At 45.0% G+C, this 21,547-nt stretch overlaps 1 protein-coding gene across 1 annotated transcript; it reads left to right on the top strand.

The window, feature by feature from the left end:
• The first annotated feature begins 9,606 nt into the window (after positions 1-9,606).
• On the top strand, positions 9,607-20,185 carry LOC144128216 (uncharacterized). Its single transcript, XM_077661445.1, has 3 exons — positions 9,607-9,841; positions 11,017-11,040; positions 19,788-20,185. The coding sequence occupies exons 1-3, from the start codon at positions 9,796-9,798 to the stop codon at positions 20,024-20,026; spliced, it is 309 nt and encodes a 102-aa protein (XP_077517571.1). The 5' UTR covers positions 9,607-9,795; the 3' UTR covers positions 20,027-20,185.
• Positions 20,186-21,547: the final 1,362 nt, after the last annotated feature.

Below are 21,547 nucleotides of genomic sequence, written 5' to 3'. Positions count from 1 at the left end.
GAGTTCTGGTGGGTCATAAGAACTTCTAGTAAGGCTGTCGACTGCTCAGACGTAAGGTCAGCGCTGATGGCGGCTGCGAGCGCAGAGGAAGAACACGGAGCGGGAGTATCAGCTGGTAGCATAGCACATGAAATCGAGTCGGTGTCGAGAGGGACAGGTTTACCCTCAAACAGGAAACCAATAGTAGCGCCTTTGGGTAGTAACATGGACTGGCTGGAAGTGTTCAGCGCCGTGATGACCGCGCAAACACGTACGAAAGATGTGAGGCAAGAGGCAAGAGCGATGCCTTGGGAGGTCCAGCGTGGCGAAGGCATGACTAAGGCATCGCCGTCAAAAGCGAAGTCTAAAGTGGCTAGGATGAGTTGTTCATGGCCAGGGGGCAGGGCGAAGTCGACAGCAGCGACCACACGTGGTGGCGAACAGTCAGACCAGGGTGTCAAGTCTGGATCTGCTATGTGGATGAGGCGGTCGTTGCAAGAGATGAGGGCAGAAGACGACGACAAAAAGTCCCACCCCTGTATTATCGGATGAACGCAGGATGGGAGGATAAGGAATTCAATATGATAGCGCTAGTTAGCGATGAAAACACGCACAGTGCATTGGCCAGTGGGGTGGATGAGCGTGCCGTTGGCTCCACGGGGAGGCGAACCGGTGTATGAAGTTGTGACTTTGCGCAGGCGGGAACACAGGGCAAGGTGAATGACGGAGAAAGCGGCACCCGTGTCTATGAGAGCTTGAGTCTACACCCCTTCAACACACACCGTCAACATATTCGACGGGCGGTCAGGAGGAATTTTAGAGTTCGCACGGCAAGCAGCTTTCCCTCCAAGAACTGCTTCGTTTAGTTTTCCGGGCTAGGAGCGAAGGGCTGCGAGGCGGGACGAAGAGGTGATGAGAGGCTAAAAGGTGAAGGGGAGCGGCGGCGAGTAGAACGGGAGGACCGAGTGATATCCTGGGAGTTTGGAGGCGAGGAGGAGCGACGGTAAATTTGGGAGAACGGCGAGGTGGAAGTATCAGGCTGGCGCACAGGTGCACGTTCGAAAGCAGCATAACCGCGTCGTTCATATTGCTGTCGCCGGCGACAGACGCGAGACATGACCGCGGTTCCCGCAGTAGTAGCAAATAGGACGGGGAGTACGCCAGGCTGGAACATAAGGCGTTGCTGGAGGACACGGAGCCACGGAAGCCACGTGACCGCAGACAGGCGTTGGAGTAGACGTAGAGACCGGGGCGGGTGGCCTCGAGGCAATGTCGGCATGGGTGGGCGGGCGAGAAGGTGTCTGAGGGGTGGCAGGGGCTACGGCGCAGGCGAAAGCGGCCAGCTCATCTTTGATGACGCTCCGCAAGTCAGGTGTAGCAGGCAGGATATTAAAGGTGGGAGGGCCGAGAGTGGTGGGCTGCCCGCAGAGTTCCTCGCGTATAAGGGTACGGATGACGGAACGGAGGTTCCCATCGACTAGGACGCTGCCATCACTGGGGTCTGGCTGAAGGCGGCATGACTGCAGCTCATCCAGGCGTTGGCATGTGGAGGTAATGGCAGATACGCTGGAGTGGTTCTGGGCTATCAACGCGTTGAAAGCAACGGTCCCAATGCCCTTAAGAATGTGGCGAACGCGCTCCGACTCAGGCATGTCAGCACTAACGCGGCGGCAAAGAGCAAGAACGCCCTCGATGTAAGAGGTGTAGGACTCCCCAGGCTGCTGCAGCCTAGCGGCAAGCTTCTTCTTGGCTAGCTCAGAGCGGCCTGTCGGCGTGCAGAAAATTTGCCGCAGCTGCTTTGTGAATGTAGGCCAATCGGCGATGTCATCTTCGTGATTATGAAACCACGTCTTTGCGACATCAGTCAAGTAAGAGACGACATACAGCAGCTTGTGGGAGTCATCCCACCGGTTGAACGTACTGACCCTGGAGTAGTTGTTGAGCCAGTCGTCGATGTCTTTGCCACGAAGTCCGGCGAAGACCTCAGGGTCGCGTTGACGGCTGGTGATGGTCCTGGCTGGCGCAGCCGCAGCAGCCGGGAAAGGCGACGGGGGTGAGCGCGTTCCGTTGCCTTTCTCCATACCTGAGGGCTGCAGACGCAAACGACGGACTGCTCGGAGCTCCAGGGAGAGCGAAAGATGGGTCCGAAGCGAGAGGAAGGGGATACGAATAGCACCTCCGCCACTTGTGAGCCACCGCTTGCACAGGCGTCTTTATTCGGGAAGAGCCGGGCACTCAGCGCGTGCTCCCCGGAGCCCAGGCAAGCGACGACGATGATGAGGATATACAGATGAAAGAGGTGAAAGAGTGTGTGTGTGTGTGTGTGTGTGTGTGTGTGTGTGTGTGTGTGTGTGTGTGTGTGTGTGTGTGTGTGTGTGTGTGTGTGTGTGTGTGTGTGTGTGTGTGTGTGTGTGTGTGTGTGTGTGTGTGTGTGTGTGTGTGTGTGTGTGTGTGTGTGTGTGTGTGTGTGTGTGTGTGTGTGTGTGTGTGTGTGTGTGTGTGTGTGTGTGTGTGTGTCATTCGCCACTCGCCGAATATGGTACCACCACGGTCTTCTTTTTTATATACAAAGTGGCGTACAATGTAAAAAAGTGGCAAAGAGGCATGGTGTCCCTACAGTATTTTCTACCCCGCAGAAACTCGCAGGCTTGTGCCCGAGAATCAGTAACCAAGGACATAGAGGCAGCGGATGCGGCGTAAATCATGCTGAAACGTTTGTCAAATGTGCCATGGGCGTGGTTTATGAAATCCCGCCAAGTGTGCAGGCGCCTACGTGGGACAAACAGGCCGTTGCGTGAATGAACGCGCAGGGGAACATGCCCGATGAATTCGATATACAGAAGGAGCAAATCTTCCCGCTCATTGTCTTGCCTGCAGTGGATGCGAGCCTCTGCTTAAGAAGATAAAAATTCTAGGAAAAAGTAAAAACAAACCAGCGCGTGAACTTTTGGAGGCCTACCACATAAAACAAAACGGCGATAAATGTATACGCGACACTTCTGTCAAATTGTGCAAGAAGAATAAGAATTTTCGGCGCACATGTTGTTGATCAGGAGATGACTGGCTTTACCTCCCTCCCCCCTCCCTTATTCTCCTTGTCCTTTTGCTGTGATTCTGCAAATATTAAGCCCTTCACACAAATAAACTCAGTTAATCTGGAAAAGCAGCGCTGAACAGACGAGGACAGAGACGAGGCGACAAGGACGGGCGCTGAACTGACAACAAAATTTATTGAAGGGATTCACACTCCCACGAACTTCCAGTAAATGGCCAAATTAGATTTCTAGACATCCGGTTCCACTTTAAAGATGATGGTGTCTGCTGGTGCTATGAACCGCGCGCCAACAAACCACTTCTGGCGTTCAACTCCGCCCACTCCAAGCTCGTTAAACGAGCTATTGCCATGTCTTGCCTCAAGAACGCTCTCGGCAAATCCTGCCCGCATCTGATGTCACAAGCATTCGATCGTCAAGCAGATAGACTGCTTAGCGCTGGGTATCCGCACCACCTCCTGGTTTCAGTCGCTGAAAGCTGCCTAAAACACATGCGCAGCAAGGTGCATACGTGCGATTGCCGCGCACAGCGCAGGCAGAAGGTAGCTGTGATACCTTACATACACTCACTTTCGCACAATCTGAAAAAGGTAGCCCAGCGTTACGACGTGAAAGTGGTCTTCTCTGCCCCTCACAAGCTGTCCAAGCTTTGCAGGATCACTCCTCCTCATCCATCACTCACGGTGCCGGAGTCTCGCCTTCTTCGGCACATTCAGATGAATGCAGTTATCACCCCGTCCCGCCTCTTCCTCTATCGCTATCGATCGGACCCTTCCTGTCCCAACTGCCCTTGCATCTATGCGGACCTGGCCCATTGCCTCTTCTATTGCCCGGCTGCTCAGCAGTCGGGTTCCTTCCCCCCACCCTTTCTATCCATCACCACCTGGCTCGACTGGCTTGGCGCTGAAGGGGAAGAAGAACAGCGGCTTCTGGTCGCCCAGGCGGTCGACATGCTCGGCCTATAAATTATGGTCGAATAAAAGTCTTTACTACTACTACTAATCCGGAGGCGACCCAGCAGCGTGGCTGTGGCAAAAAACATAGGCGGCCTTATGTTGATTGCACAGAAGGTGTAGTTTACAAAATTCCGTTAAGTTGTGGAAAGACGTATGTTGGCCAAACTGGGAGATGCGTGAACGAGAGGTTAAGAGAGCATGCCTTGAACGTGAAAAATGCACGCGAGGGAAAAGATTTTGAAGGCTTCCTCGCAAGTCACTGTATCACTTGCCTAGATTGTACTCCTGCACTCGATGACACCTCCATAATCAGAAAGAGCAGTGTACGTATGACTAGAGAAGTAGCAGAATCAAATCAGATATATAGCCTGGGAGAGGGCTGCGTCAGCACAGCCTCTATCGCCCTTTCACCAAAAGAGCTGACTTTTCTGAGCATGCGCGAACGGTAGCTACACTACGTTTATAAGTGTGAATCCCTTCAATAAAATTTATTGTCAGTTCAGCGCCCGTCCTTGTCGCCTCGTCTCTGTCCTCGTCTGTTCAGCGCTGCTTTTCCAGAAAGCCATGTACCAACACGCCCAACTCGCCGCATTAACCAAACTCAGTTAATAGTTTGCGCTATTTCCACCTTCTTTGCCTTTTCCTGCGTTTGTCTCTTTTGAATGCGCAACGTGGTCAAAGCAATGCACCAACTAGCCCAACAAGTTCTTCTAAACTACCAAGAACCTTCCGCCACAAAGAACGCCTAAAAGCAAAAATTAGCAAGGTGCCAAACCATTCAAAAAGAGACTTTCAGGCAGATTTAAATTACACTTGGGTTACCATAGGTAATGCGTCTTTTTAATTGCCGAAAAAATCTCTAAAGCATGCTAACAAAGTGAAAGAGAAAGTCGATGATTTGTCGAATACGACATTAAGCTGTCATCTACACTCTAGGAAAAGTTATGATGGGAATAACGAGCATCAGCAATTCTGGCGAATTTAGACGTTCTTGTGCATGATATTACCAGCTGTAAAACCAATGGGCCATTTTGCAGGTGCTCGGTATACGCCTAGTTAAAGTAGATCCGTCATTCAGGTTCGTGAGATGTGAAAATAAAGAAGTGTAATTTCCTTAATATGCGCAACATGTACACCCCTCTACCATTTACTCATAAATGCATTCAGCAGTATTTAACACAGCACCATATATTGCCTAAAGCAGAGCGCGGTTTTCGTGCAGGTTTTTCCGTGTGAGAACTATCGAATTCACGCATTATATAGCTACAACTCTTAAAGCGCGAGAGCATATTGATGCTCTTTTTATACATTATGCGAAAGTGTTTGATGTCATATGCAATCAAACACTTGTACCTAAATTTAATGCTTTTGTAAATGATTATAACCTTCTTCGCGGGCTAACTGATAACTTGTACTTGCGTTCGCAGGTAGTTTTCTTTAATCAAACGAAATCGCCTAGCATCTAGGTAGCTTTGACGGTGGTGCCGCAAGGCTCAGTTTTAGGGGAGCTTTTAATTATTATTTACATAAATGATGCTTATACAGCTACTGATGACCTTCCGTTAGAAATGCGCATATATGCCGAAGACTTCGCCCTTCACTCTGCAATATCCTCAATTCTTGATCAAGATAAGGCAAATATTGCATTAGAAAAGTTTTGTGACTGCGGCGCGCAATGAGAATAATTGATTTATTTCAAAAAAATCTTTAATTATACTTGCGAAAAAAGGGAACCACTCAAGTACCACTAAAATAATGAATAAAACAACCTATCATAAGTAAATGCTGCCCTTACTCTGAAATGACATAGGCTTGCAGATATAAGTTGCGTGGAAGCGCAGAGGAAACTTGGTTTTCTGGAGCGTAGTATAAAAGTTTCCCCCAAAAAGTGCAAGCCTGCATAGTACAAATCATTGGCACGGCCACTTTTTGAGTACGATTCTCCTTTTTGGTCATCCTATCGTATACGCGATATAAAATAACTTGAGTATGTTAAAAAAAGCAAAGAGATCTATTTAACGGCGTTATAAACGGAATTCCTCGTACACGACTAATGCCGCCATCTCATCACTTCCTTCCCTTGCTGACAGGCGCATACGGGACCACGTTGTTTATTTTTTCACAAGATTGTGCATGTCACTTTATTTGTGCAAGCACCAATTCAGTTCATGAGTCCTTCACCACGCAAGAGACGCAGTAGCCTGCTAAAGTAAGTTCCTCTATAGGCATCAATAGAATTCTCAGAAATATTATCTTTTTTTCCGGACACCATAGTAATCTGGAACTTATTGGATGGTTCATTTCGCCCAATACGGCTTGCTGAATTTTTCAATCAGTTACCGAATCATATGTCGTGCCGCATTTTTTCGCGGGCTTTGCAACCAGATTATTTCTATATCCCTGACTCCTATATGAACAAATGTTTGTTTTGAAGCGAAACGCTTCACTATGCTATGTAAATTAGTCATCGCGTAGGCCGGATAATGACTTTTATTGACCTTCAGCCCAGCCACGTTAGCCGCGTATGACTATATGGGGTACAGTTATGGTGTCAAACCCTTTACCCCTGACCTTGACCCATGAAGTTTAGTTGACTTTTGGGTTGACCTTCGACCTTAAGAACATTCGATGGGGTTATATGAAGCCACGTGATCACATCCGATGGGGGTGTCATAACACTACAGAAGCGATGTTATATTTCGTTAAAACCACGGCACAAAAGAGAGCACATAGCACAGGAGGAGCGCAAACTATCACCTGGTTTATTCAGGGGCCGAACCCCCAAGGCTTGTCGAGATTGTATCTTGAGCACATGCGCGGGTATTTTCTATATTTAGGGTGTTCGGCCCCTGAATTAACCAGTTGATAGTTTGCGCTCGTCCTGTGCTATGTGTTCTTCTCTCTCGTATCGTGGTTTTAGTCCAATACAACATGGCTTCTGTAGACGATCACCAACTAGCCTGACAACAGCTCTTGTTAAACATAGTGTCCAAATACCATGTTATACCACGTCATAGCCGCGTGGTCGTGTGGGTATATATAGAACGGCTGTCGCGAGTGTGTAACAAAGCTGCCATGGACAAGCCTGAGATGCTTAGCAAGCGTCCTTGCTTCTGGCTGAATTCCAGGGTTAGCCAAGTTAAGCTACTCACGATTTTTTTCTTTTTCTTTCCTTTGCTCCCATATTTCTATATCATGATCATTGTATATGTATCCACTCCTGTAATGTATCGCTCTGCGAGACAACATTTAATGTAAATAAATAAGATAAATAAATACGTAAAGACAATCTCAGCATATTCACAAGTGATGTGGTAGAAGTTTTTCATATGTTAATCCTTGGAGTTCTTTTTTAGCACAGAAAGACACCACAGGAAGGAGCGAACTTGACACGACAGAGCGCTCTATCCTTTCAGGTTCCTTCCTTCCTGTGGTTTCTTTCTGCGCTAAAAAAGAATTAAAGTAATGTACCAACTAGCCTGCAAAAACGTACTCGAATGCTCATCCCGTATGTTCTGTTCTCGTTTGTCTGTTGTCGATGCTTTTATATTTTCCATTCCTTTCTAACAACACTTAGCTTGCGGTTCTGTTTGGTTTCAGAACCTTGTAACTGTTCGCTCTTGATCGCTTTTCTAATGCGATAATGTTGTCTTCGTACAATATTCGAACTATTTGCAAACACATTTTTTTTCGTTAAACGCTCTTCATTGTCTGCACTTTATGAGGAAGGGATATTAGGACGCAGCGAGGACCACAAGCGACTGACGGCCACCATTATCATGTGGCAGTATTTCAGAAGTCCCGGATCGTGCGGAATCTTATGGGCGTTTAATGGCGGCGCATCTCAACACCATGCGTTTTAAACGGCAGTGGAAGTTGGGCAATGCCTGTTGATAATGTTTATGTGGCGATAGCAATGCTTGAGGGGCTAGGTGCTTTAATCATAAGATTTTTCCAATGGTGCTAAACAGAAAAGGCTGTTCTGCACATGCTTTCAATTCAGTAAGGAAGCGTGGAGGCATTCCTGATCTGAAACTTCCGGCACGACTTGTTTATGCCTTTGGTGTCTCATAATGAGACTGATTGCGTATAGGCTCGGTGGAATTCATCGGCACGATCTTTTCTTTTCTTTCAGCTATACTAGTTTACATGTGCAGTACTTACCACAAAAAGTTCATTTGACAGCCACCGCTAGTCCGTGCATGCCTTCATTTTATTCGTGTCATTTTTCATATAATATCAATGTCATAATAAGTCGATCAATCTTCTGTTCTTGAGTGGTGCACTTAATCCGCAACCGATAGCTTTCTCGGCCGAAGGAGCACTGCTTCTTATCACTGCAGGGCGCGAAGAATCGGTTTGTAGCGGTAGTTTAAAGTATCACCAGCAGCCAGTTGCAGAAATGTAGGCCCCTGCTTGCAATTGTATTTTGTCTTAAGAATTTCTGATTATCGGCTAATTTTTCGCTGCCATACAGCGTAGTGGTTAAGTCGGAACGAATAGTAAATACTGCATTAGGCAACTGAATTAGCCAGCTTTCCTTCCCGATGTTCACAGAGAACTCTGTGTACCCTAGCTGGCAGAGAGCTAGGCCTGAGAATGCCAAATACGCTATGTAAGCAGCGGCCCCTAATTTAAATGTAGGAATGTAGCAGAACAAAAAAAAATTGTTCTTCAGTGTAGTGGACCTCAGAGGCGTACTGGATGTACTTTTCTGAGTAGAAATAGAATTTCCTCTAGGAACATAGTCCACGGGCTTTCTATACTGTTCTTATAGCCTGCATTGCTTTCCTGTAGGCATATGGTTTTTGTCGATTCACAGTGCATAGACTGTCCGTAGACAAAATTATACGAAAAGTGTACGGCAATAAATCTATAGTTTGTCAATAGAAAGTATACGAAAAGTGTACGGCAATAATTCTATAGATTGTCAATAGAATGCCTACAGAATTTGTATTGTTTATAAACTAGATTATATGACTTCTCTACAGAAAGTCTATTCGGCAGAATTTCTAAAGAATTTTTGTAAGGGGCATGACATGATGCAGTGTGGTTTGTTCTGAAATCGCTTGTGAAACTTATATTACGTCGATATTGTGACGCCTGCGCAAATGGTGCCACTCTTCGGAAAAAAAATTTGGGTTCGTGAGCTGGTGCGGGGGCTGTGATCGTGCTCTTTGTTTCCGCGCGCTCAAAGGTAGCGCGGAAGGCACAATTTTAGCGCCCTAGAAAATAGTTCCTTTCCTGAGACGTTTTGAAAGTGACGTTGTTCAATTTCGGTCTACAAACCCGGTAGTGATCCAATATTTCACAGGTGGAGTTGCACCGCCTGGCCGCCCTTGCACTCACGAGTGCGACATCCCAGCAGTGGCTTATGCTTAGCTAGAACATCTACCTAGCGTGTTATGATTATCGCTAAGCAATTTTAGACAATAAGACAATGCTCAGCATGGCGGCAACGGCAGGTGCAGCCAAGAAGGACACACTGACGCCGCCAGTGAAGTTATGCCTGTAGAACAGTTACCGCTGGTCGAGCGCATTGGACACTTAAAAAAATGGAACAATGAAAAGAAACGCTGCATTGTGCTGTCCCAAGCCCCTTTCTTTCCACCTTCAGTTGAGAAGAGCCGACTATGTCGCCTACCAGCTATTCATGCAAGAACAACAATCGACTACATGAGAGTGCTGCGTGCCTCGCGGAAGCTAAAATACACTTCGGGCGTTACTCAGTCCCAGAAAAGTACTCAAACGTGGGCGTACACCGGTACTGACACGAAAGGAAGAAAGCAGCAGCTCTGTTTTTCAAGATGCGAGCTGCTCACTTAGCCGTCTTAATTATTATTGTCCTCATCGGTGAGTAGTATAAGCGTTAGTTTACTGAAGGGTTGTTTGGTGTGTGAGGTTTTGGAAATACTTCAGCGAAAGTATCCTGTTTCTAGAGGACGTATGAATCATTTATATTTAGCAGGGGGTGGTTAGTAAAGGCTCAAAAATAGTTTCACCTAAGAAAAACATCCTGTGCTTCATACCTCCTCCAGTCCTGAATAACGTTTTCTTTATAGCTACCCGCACGTTGTTCTGTCATCTGGCTCTGATTGGGCCTGATTATTTGTCTCATATTATATCATTATCATGTAAGAGTTATTTTGGCAGCAGCCCGAAATACACTGACGCCCAATTCCCCTTCCATTTTACAGGGGTGGACGAGATTTCAAACAAATATCAAAATTAGTCACTGCATCTTATTCTTTTGCGTTGCAGGCTATATTTCTCTGGCTCATTTTCTACAGTTTTACTCTAAACAATTCTCCGATTTTCACCTCATTACATTACATCCCAGACCTTTGACTTCAAAAACTCACTTTGCTGTTATATAATTCAGAGTGCGCTCTTTTTCTGTCTTGGCGTAAAAATTATGCCTACGTTTCATTCTTTCACTCCTGACTTCCATGCTTCATTAAAACTTTAATTTTTTGACTTATCTCTTTACTTCGTACGTTGGGAAACGCATAAAAGCGGTCGGGCCCCTCATTCCCACGTACAGCTGCGTTAGCACGGCGTGTTCACCATGATCGGTTATCAAAGGCAGGACACATGTATCAACAAGAACATTCAGCTGGCTTTACACACTGCAATTGGGATACGACATCTTTTTTAACACCAAATTACCAACACCAGTACTTATTTTACTTTCTTTGCTTTGTGCTCCCGTTTTTGAACGAATGTGATCCTTATACACTCTGCGTGAAATTAAACAAGAAAAATACTATTTCATCAAAATTGAAAAGATTGACAATTTTTTTTATATTAAACTGAATACAGCCTGCCTGATGTTGGAACGAAAAACACCAAGGCGCGTATTTTCCACAAAGTTAACACAGACATCCTATCTGCAGTTGTTCAGAATTAATAAACAGAAAAATAGTCTTCACAGCTGTGATATGTACTGCTGAAGTTTTCAATCTGACTGCATTTCATGACATTTATTATTTATTCTCGGTTTCTCCACCCTTTGCTTGAAACCAAAGGAATTTCAACAGTTGATGCACGTGGTAAGTTCTGTCGCTTTCTTACCTGGCGCATGACTTTTCCTATTGTTTTTCTCTGGCTGAGAACTCTACTTGATATGCTTACTTCTACTACTTTGTTGTTGTGGAACTACAACATGTTTGTATCATACACGCCAATCACAGGCGGTTGTGGAAAGCAAGCGTTGAATACCTCTATTCATAATTTTTGCTGTAGGATTATAGCTACTCTTTGTGACACCGCTATCAATATTCACGAACTTAGGAGGGTGGTGGCATTGGAGATGGGAGAAGATAAAAAATTTTCGACCGGCCAAGAATCATGTTTTGTTGACAATGGGCACTTTTATTCTAGCCCTTATGTACAGGATAGACGAGTTTTTCCTCGTAAAATACTAAGCTTCTCTAGTGACCCGAGGAAAGTTTTTATTGTTTCTTTTCGAGAATCTTAGGAATTTATAGACTTGGGCAACAGTGTAACTTAGGTGTACAAGACAATATAATGATTAGGTGAGATGAAGTCCTAAGTGATTATATTCAGGAGCTATCTTAGGATTCTGGCGCTCATGTTATTCTGGGATTTACTTATTGTTTTAATCTTCGTAAATTCCACACAAACTGTCTCTTCAAGTTCAATTCATCCCCGATCTTTCGCATCAAGCGTATATTGCACCTTGTTTCTTTTAATTTATACTTGTAAAATACGCAGTGATTCTGAGGCATTTTTGCCCACAGCGTACCATTCTCCGAATGTCATTGATATGCACTAAGAAAAGCAGAGGTTCTAAAAAACGATCCTTGCACGACGCCTGACGTAACATCAACAATGCCTGATGCCCTCCATTTGCTATAACTGACTTCTTGCGCGCAGAGATTCAGAAATCTGGGATAGAAATTTAATCAATATAACATCGCGATGCGTTCTTCCAAGCTTCTGGTACGGTCGAGGTCATAAGGCTTAAGGTTGGAAGAACGCAAATATAATCTTAATTCACAAGAAAGTAGAGGCCAAAGACTCTAAAAACTAATGACCGATCAGCTTAGTTTCCGTTGCCTACAAGGTATTTACTAAGGTATTCGCTAATAGAATCAAGGCAACCTTAGGCTTTAATCAATCAAATTATCAGGCAGGCTTTCGTAAAAGATATCCCACAATGGATCATATTCACACAAGCAATCAGGTGATAGAGAAATGCGCAGAATATAACGAACCCCTATATATAGGCTGCATTGATGATGAGAAAGCATTTGCTGATTATGAGAAACTTGATTATGGGAAAGCTGAAGTATATTGCCGGTGAGGTGACAACAATGATATAGGGCGGTAACATAAGACAGTGCTACACGAACCAGATTTATAGATTGGCGCAACGGACGCAATCTCCCAGTCATCAGGAAGACATTAATGTTCACTGACATGTCAAATAGTATGTTGCGTTACGGGGATACAGAACCTGCTGAGAATTTCAGGAAACCACTCTGAATATATTGAGGACCAGTAGCTTTTCAGAAATCCATGCGCTCAAACTGCTTATATCAGGGCGAAAGCCTTTAATGGCTCATACTCGCGCTTCCGGTGTAACGCTGTCTTCCACGATTAACGCGGCAACTGAACAGGATAACCGAAAGTCAATGACAGCATCAGATAAGAGGGGCAAAATATAACCTCCAGGCCAATTTTTATGACTGTAGAATGAGTAGTTAATGATTTACAGCCAATTATAGCTATAAACAAAAACAACCAAATGCATCGATATAGCGTGGACGTGGATATGGTGACCGGAGAGGGTGACGTCGCACTCGAGGTCGTCGTCGTAACGGCGCGCGCGCTATTGGCGGCACCTGTGCGCCACCACCAGAGAAGCCAGGGAAGAAAAGAAGGCCTGAAAAGCAGAACGCAAGCTCCTACAACGTCGTCTAGATGGAACGTGTGGCAAGGTAGAAGCTTGTGGGAGTGCCACTGGTATGGGAAATTGCGAAGCTAGAATCGCAATCGGCAAGGCCAAAGGCTTTCGCCTTGCCGCCCTTCAGATTGGCAAAGTGCTCCCATAACTTTTTTCTCTCATTATCTGCCCGCTTAGCTGCGTAGCTGCAGTTGCTTTCACATTTAGAGTAGATCCTTTTCGCCCCTGGCGGCAAAAGGGACCGTATTCTGTGACGACTCATTCCATTTCATATTTCATTTGGTCGTTACGCCAGTGTGACGAAAGCAACAGAATGTAGGAAAGCAAACGGACAATCACAGACACAGCCAGCGGGGCCGCAGAACCACCGCTAGCCAGCCTCGTACCGCCGCATCAAGTCCGGCTGAGTCACGTACACCCGGCCAATTCTTTAGCAGTACCGCGCGAGCGTCGACGAAGCAGCTTGTCAGCGCCTAATCACGGCGTGGAGCAGCGATCCTAGCGAGAATAAGCGCGTGTCCACAAATTTTGCCTCATAACGTTTGTCGTCGGTGGTAATCGCATAAGCGGGGCCTGTTTTCTTTGCCTAGACTGAATTAGCTACGCTAAAGCTCCTATGGCGTGTAAAATGTGGCCTCATGCTAGGTCATTCCAGCGTGGACGTTTGTGCCTGTCCGCCAGTGCGACACGAGCTCAAGGCACATTTATGCAAATAAGCGGCATCTTGGCCTCGTCTTTGTCACTACTGGCTTGACGGCTGCTCTCACACTCTACGTCAGTGGGAGAAGCTGCCGAAAGAGGGGACACAAAAGAATGGAAAGGAAATTGACCGTTGCAGAATACGGCCCCCGGTGTCAGTTGTGGCTGCACTTTTAACCCGACAGCGTTAAGAAGCACATGTCGCAGAAAATCTGGTGTCGCTGTCTTCATCGTTGACCGCGAGCGAGAAATGCACGGAAAGTCCATAGAGAAGCATCCTAGGAGGTAGACGGGCCACCTAGGTCACGTGACATTGCGGCGTCACCACAACCCACCCACCCGATTGTGAGCTAACTGCCCAACATGGCAGGTGGCAGTTAAATGAATGATTGGCCACTCGGGAAGAGCAACCTCGGTCGCCCATGCAAGGCCCACTGATGGCAGCACCTCCCATTGCAGGGGACTGCCGCATCGCTCAACCGCTACACCATTACTCCAGGAAGGGTATTAAGACTTCCAGAGATCTAAGAAGGCAAAGTTGATAACTTCGAATTCAGTTTATATGTGCATAAAGCCATTAAGCTAACGTGTCACAATCTTAAGGCGGAGCTTATGTGCCTCCTCCAACTTGTTCCACTTCATATGAACAATGCTGTCAGCTGGGCCCAGTCTAGACGTTCGGGAGAAGCAAGTTATGCAGAGGGCAAGAACCCTATCGCGCAACGATATCACAAAGAGACCAATTAGAGTAAAAACGTTCCAAATTCTGAGAAATATTTCATAGCCGGCGTTATAGACGGTTCGCGACTTTTAAGAATCACTTTAAGCGAATTTTGGAAGAAATCGCCGCACTCATTCATTGGTATGCCGCTTTTCTGAACCATACGCTAAAACCTAATCCCATACCAGTGACTCTGTTCCAAATACGAAAAATATGATCTGGAAGAAAAACACACCGATTATTTCCGCAGGTGTGTGACGGAGACAAGCTCGTAAATCTCAATGGTGTTTCGCCTCAGACTTTACACTGTTTAAAAAAAAAAAACAGGCATTTTTGAAATAGAAGAGCGCTTTCTTCAGCGTAGCGTTGTACATCAAAATACCGATAAGACATGCTAGCTAGCAGGCTGGTTTGCTAATACTGGATATTTAACATTTTGACTATTATTGGTAGGCTCCTTAATTAATGAGAGGCGTATACCCCGCAGTAAGTAATATCTATATAAGTTTTAAAAATTCGAAAACGCAGTTATCCTGGCCGCTGCGGCCAAACGAATTTTGGCTACATCTCGCCAAAATTCATTCGCTTTTCAGCAGCTTGGAGGCAAAGAAACTTCTGCAGCACACGTAAATAGTCGAAATAGCCAAAATATGTTGGGCAGTAGTGTTGGGGGTAACCGTGTTTTTGCAATTCCAAAAATTGATATGAATATAATTGCGATGGGCCACACGCCTCTCAATAATTAGGAGCCTAACAATAACAGTTAGAAAGGTAACTATTAAATATTAGTTAACGAGCCCTCTAGTTAGCAAGAAGTTGCAGCTTTCTGATGTACAACACCGCTGATAATACTATGCCGAAAAAGCGCTCATGTAAAAAGCAGGTATAATATTCCATAGCAGAGACGCTACCTGCATAATAACCAGGCGACAACCAACGTCACTCCTGGCAGAAGGCCCCACCTGCGATCAGACAACCATCCTCCTTTCCACCCTCCCCTTGTCTTTCCTTTCCCTCGCAGGGAAGAGGAGAGTAGCCAAAAAATGACTGAGTTCACATAAAAACAGCCAAGTATGACTAAGCAAAAATTCCTAAAAGAAGAAATCACAATCATAATAGAATCAACAGTAGAATAATAATGAAACTGGAATATAATTTTTAGTCGAAATACATTGAAGAGCGAAACAAATTCTGCTGCATTCCCTCTCCATAGTCGAAATGATCTCCCATAAATATTCCGTCATCCTTGAAAGAAAAAACGCATTTCAAGTTAAGAATGATATAATGCAGCCAGTTGTGATGGAAACTTTATTTGCTGTTCATTTTTTCCCACATTTTTGTCCCGCACCAAAAAAGGTCGCTACCCATGGTACCCAAGTAAGTGTTGTTTGTAGTCGACATACTTTCTGCCTTTCTTCAAATCGCTTTTCGCCTGTGTTGCTGCAAATGAGTTCGGTACGTTTCGGGGCACCTCTGATCATTTTGCTCACCAAGTACTCATTGAAAACCTAAAACAAGTTCACGGTGGAAGAAACAATTCACTTAAAGTGCCAATAGCAGTGAATACTATACTTTTGTGTTTTACATACTGAGTACTGTAACTCAGAAGTACTATTACCGAGGCAATAATTACAGAGCCCTGAAACATGTTAAGGATTTTCAAGGGTTGCGTGAAAACTAAAGCCGAGTGATATACATTTTATGAATCTTTTAAACGCCTTACTATGAAGCAATGTATCTTAGGCAAAAATATCCGTTGAACATTAACACACATTTTTTTTTAAATAGCAATGAAAAAAATGCAACCCTGTTTTAAACGGCCAAGCATGTTTTCCTATATCCTTCCTTCGGAGCATTGTCCTTTCCATATAACCATGCTAATGTTGTCTGAACCGCCTTTTTTTGTCTTGCATATCAAATTTCATTTTCTCATCCAAGTGTGAATTAAATAAAAAAAATGTTAAAATAATCCCAATGCGAAACATGCCTCGATATGTTGTTCCCAGAGTGCGAAATCATTCTGGTAAATTCATATTATCATATATTATAGACAATATACACAAAAAGAATTGCCCAACGGTGTTTTTGCGGCTTCAATACTCGCAGTTAGCTACGTCAAGCCAATATTAAGCTTGCAGTATTGTAAGCCGACCTGGTAATTGTTCAACAAAACTGGGTGTGAAAGTAACAAAGGGTGGTGCTGCTCCCGTATCGAGGCGTGGATACCCAACTGTAGCTTTTGTGTGTTGGTGTCTAGTAATTTGTTTTATGGCGCAAGGGCATCTGCAGCCACAGAGCGTAATGGCACACGGAATTTCTATTTGGTCAAGGTGGGGTGAAAGACCTTTTTCCCAAGCATTTCACACTGATTAATCCGAACACCAGGCCAAGAAAGCCTAGCACTCATTGTATCACCGGTGCGCACCCGAGAGCGCAGGGGATCGAGCCCCCCACATCCCGCATGCGAGGCGGATGCCCAACCGCTAGTCCACCGCTGGGATCTGTATCTTGTATTATATCCCTGAATTAAATAAAGTAATAATAATATTTTCAACAAAGCCATATAGCTTCTTGCAACGTATTCGAAAACTATATCGAGCCATTTTCAGAGGAAACCCCTTTTCATGAGTAATGTTTTCGTTCACCGTGCAAGCTCAATCACAAATGAGCCCTTCAGAAGCCGTGGTAAGCAGGAAATCATTCCTTTAGCATAGGCTTTTACAGAACAGGTTTGATACACTCGTCCACGGTGGCAAACGCGTGGTTTCGTTTCGTGAGCACGAGACCGCCTTCTGCACATGCCTCGCCCTGCTTTCGTCGCCTTCAAGTAAATTAGGGTCGATGAGGCGAAGGAGGGGGGGGGGGGGGGTGGCTGCATGATTGCACCCTTTATGCGCCCCACCTTTCCTTCTCTCAACCTTTTCCGTCATCGGGTGTGATCCGTGGTCACGAGACGCCCCAAACGCTCCCAAGCGCATCTCAGTCGCGGAACATTGCCGGGAGGTCAGAGCCCTAAACATGCAGCTGGTCCAACAAACGGAGCATGCGCTTGGTTACGCTGCCGAAACGTCATGCCCGGTACGAACCGGCAGGTATGTGCCCGCAAATTTAATAGACAGAATGGGACAGTGGCTTACACGCATGAGTAATGCGGGGCTCTACGATAAAAGTATCACCTGTCTTTGAATTTTGTTATTCTCGTACGCCAGTGTGCAAAAATAGAAACAATACACATAGGCTTCAGGTCTATTTTCTTTCAAGAAATATTTTTGATCACTTTTTGTTTTGTTAATTTCAACATTTTTGCTTGATGCGAAAGGGCTCAACAAACCCTCTGCTTTTATAACCTAATTATTCTAGTGTGCATTTAATATTTAAGTATTTAAATAGATTGATTATACATATTTTAGTCACTATGTTCTCTACAATCATAACAAAGTACGCGAAGATAAAAAAATACTATGAACGTTTTTTTCTGTGAAAAATAAAAGATTATTTCATATCTGTCAGTTTCGCAACATTGGCAAGTTTAAAGTTATTAGTAAAAGAATAAGAAATAAATAAATTCACCTTCCACATAATATTGCGTGTTGTGTAGGTCAGAAAACGTCATACAATTGTGATCTAGAGACCTCATGCACAAAGAATCACTCTCAGTCATGTTTTTGTTGTAAGCCTTAGAAAAAAGGCAGGACAAGGAGTCCATGAGGTGCCGTTAGTTAAATCTCTGATATGGGCTCCGCAGTTGTCATTGAAAGACTGAAAACGCCCAATCCCACAGACCTGTCTCATAATCTGCTTCATATTATAGCCTGAATTCTGTAAATCCCAACCTCGCTACGCCTTGAACGTGAAAGATACGGCATAGATCAAAGTTAGGGTTATTAAATATAATTAATGCTTGCGTTCCCTCCTTGTGTAAAGACTAGTTGTTTAGTATTTTTTATGCCGCCCTAAAAGGGAGCCTCTAAAGATACTTATCTCTTTATTCTTTAGCCAATCACTTTTACTTTACATGTGTCTCTTTGATAGGTACAAACTCTCAGTTTAGTGTAATTATTATTATTATTATTATTATTATTATTATTATTATTATTATTATTATTATTATTATTATTATTATTATTATTATTATTATTAGGACGGCCTCGGCGTAAAAGCCTAGATGCCTTCCGAACCCTCGAAAGTTTATTGCTCTGCAGCATTGGTCAGGTGTGCCACAAGTGCCGAGAAGTTGCTAGCCGGATTAGCGATGGTAATGGGTAACGAGCATACTGTCTAGGTTCGTGCATCCACGGAAGCTAAGCGAGCTGCCCGGTTGGAGGAAGGGAAAAAGATGAAGGCGGCGGTACAGCCAGCAGCCAAGAGAATTTCTGATGTTCATGGGAAATGGACCAGTAACCTTACCTAACAGCCACCCTAGAATGCGCAGCACGACTTTTGCAATGCATTTTATGCTCACAACTGAGTGTAAAATATTGCACCACTGCTTTTCAACACAACACGAGAACACATTTCAAGGAGTTTCACTCTCGCTTTGGCTATCGGGCAGAGTACATTGGCGTTTGGCTATCGGGAGAGTACATTGATGTGGCGAGGTGCCTACAAATATATGTTATGCCAAAGTCTTGTTTTATGCATGCATATTTTTTCAGTATTGGTGGCTACCAACTATTTTATTCGGCGAGCTATCCAGATTTTGATCTAAAGTGCACGAAATGTTTCGGTAGGTAGAGTGAGCGCGCAGAAATCTTTGTGCCCAATGTTGAGTCCTATCGGGGTTAGCCACGATGTGAAGGGTCTTCTTGTGATCCAAAGCGCTGATGGTAACACTAATATCTGATCTAAGCCCATCGATGGTGAACGGAGCCGAAATAGCAGCGAACCTTACAATGAGCGAGTGGTAAAGAGTTATCAACACGTAAATGACAGCCGATGACGGGTCAGTTAAAAAATGATTACAGAGCCGACGAAATCAACCCAGAAACCTCGTACTATATGAGCATAGCGTGCCGTTCCTCAACTAAAGGTCATCATTTTCACGCAGTTGGCTCCGATTTTCAACCTCTCATTGTGCTTTTCGAAAGCTCCGGCCTGCGTCGTATAGCGTCGACTGTCACAAGAGCACACGTTACCGCTCTTTCTGCAAGAGGATGGCTTGATGTTTCCTTGAGGATTTGTTATCGGGCTAATTAACTCAGAGATTAAGAGGTGAGAAAGTGATACTTTTGATGATGAGGCAAGCTGCGATGGAGTGCTCAGATTAGCTTCAACCCTTAGGGGTGGTTGCAACTAATCATTAGTTGGGCAGTTTAACTGCATAACATAAGTTTGTCTGGCTCTAATGGTGTACGTCCTACGTATGCGAGACGGTAATCTGAGTTTCTGTTTTCAGAAAGTGCAAAATCAGAGTTTTTACACTTCCTGTAACTCTGTACACCACGCAGATGGATCGGGAAGCTGCAGCTCGGTCGGAGGATACTGTGCGACGCCTGGCAGTTGTCGTGGGAGGCTGACTAATCGGGGATCTTGCCGCTTCCGTCAGCAGTGGTGCTGCATGCCTCGCCGAAAGTCGCAATGCAGAGCTATGGGAGGATACTGCAGGCCGCGAGGCCATTGTCGGGGTGGAAGGCTGAATAAGCACTTCAAATGCGGTGGCGGCCGAGAGTGCTGCTTGCATGTGTAGCAGCCTGCAGTCGCAGAGCAGCTTATTTAAGGCTTCAAGAAAGAGTGGTGAGGAGCTTTCAAAAAAAATTCCCAGCATGAAAAACTAGTGTAGTTTGTGTGCTCTTCTTCACAGCCACTAACGAGCATAAATAAAAGAATGCTTCATGCATTTAAATAATGAGTTTTTTTTTTCAGGGGGTGAACCAAACAGCTGTTCTTGTCCTCACTTCTCGGCAAAATCAGTCAACAATGATCCCACTGGACACCGTCTGTCAAAATACAGCCACACCCACACCATAAGTTCGGCTGTCTCAGACGGCACTATCACCCTTGCATTCAGACTTTCGTCCGTATTACAGTAGAGGGTTACCTGTGGCGTTAATTTAGTGCGATAACAATCTTAGCTACAGAATGCGATGACAGATGATTAAACGCGTCATGCTTACAGTGCGAAGATGAGAAAGCAACAAGATGAGCATAGTGTAATGAACCCGGCTGTCAAATCTGCGCTCAAATGATGCTATCACAGACCATCGAGAGCACAGAATTTTGCTTTTTCTTTTTCATTATAATCAATTGTAATTTTACTTGTGACCACTGAAATGCGTTTTAGATTCTTGCGTGCTCTAATGTCCCCACCAATAAATCGGGCAAATATAGCCTCAGTCAAAATATTGTTTATTAATCACTGTGGAGAACCAAATTTCTCCTTATTTTCTCATTAACACGGATATTCAATGCCCGTGCTTTTGAATTAATTTGAAAGTGGCCATCCTGGAATGTAATTTCCGCACTCACCGTGAAAGAGAAACATGAAAGCTGTACCTTATCCAGGCGTTCAAAGGTGCCTCCTCGGGAATCACCAGAAATAGAGGTTACCTCACGAACGTTCTTTAAGACGATGCTGCAGTGTAGCGGACTTGAATGTTGCGCGCAAAATAGTGGCCGCAGGGTTTTTTGTCTCATTCTAAATTCCTTGTATTTGTCGGTTTAATTGTCGCTTTCGTTGTATTAAATCCGCTATATAGCGTCGAATTGCGCTGCCTTAGTCTCCTCTGTTTTTCACTTGTTCAATCACGTTTCTGCTTTGCAGAACTCTTTCACGTTAATTTTTTTATCACATCGGTGCCTCTGTCTTGACTATTGCATAATTCCTAAAATTTCTTTCACTATCGTGTGAGCTGGCCCGAGATGAGCGTAAATGTAGCAGAGCGCGCGTGTTGAGTCCAAAACTGTCAGGAGGATTACCAATAAACCACACAAAAGCTCGCTATAATCCTGGCTCAGCTATGCTATCGGGATTATGCTATCTTCGCATAATCCCGGTTCGGCCACCTTCAAGGCTCGCTGCCCGCCGAGGTCGCGCTCGAGGTTCGCGACATCCTGGTAAGTCCCCCGGCATCGGATCTGTACGACATGTTGAAGACAGCTGTTCTACAACGCACTTCGCCAACCGACCGCAAGCGGCTACAGCAGCTCTTTTTTCCGTCTCAGAGCTTGGCGACCGGCCTCCAGCGCAACTACTCCGGCACATAAAGAG

The sequence above is a fragment of the Amblyomma americanum genome, chromosome 4 (assembly GCF_052857255.1).
Source record: "Amblyomma americanum isolate KBUSLIRL-KWMA chromosome 4, ASM5285725v1, whole genome shotgun sequence".
Classification (NCBI taxonomy): Eukaryota; Metazoa; Arthropoda; class Arachnida; order Ixodida; family Ixodidae; genus Amblyomma; species Amblyomma americanum.
This window is presented reverse-complemented; position numbering and strand designations above follow the sequence as displayed.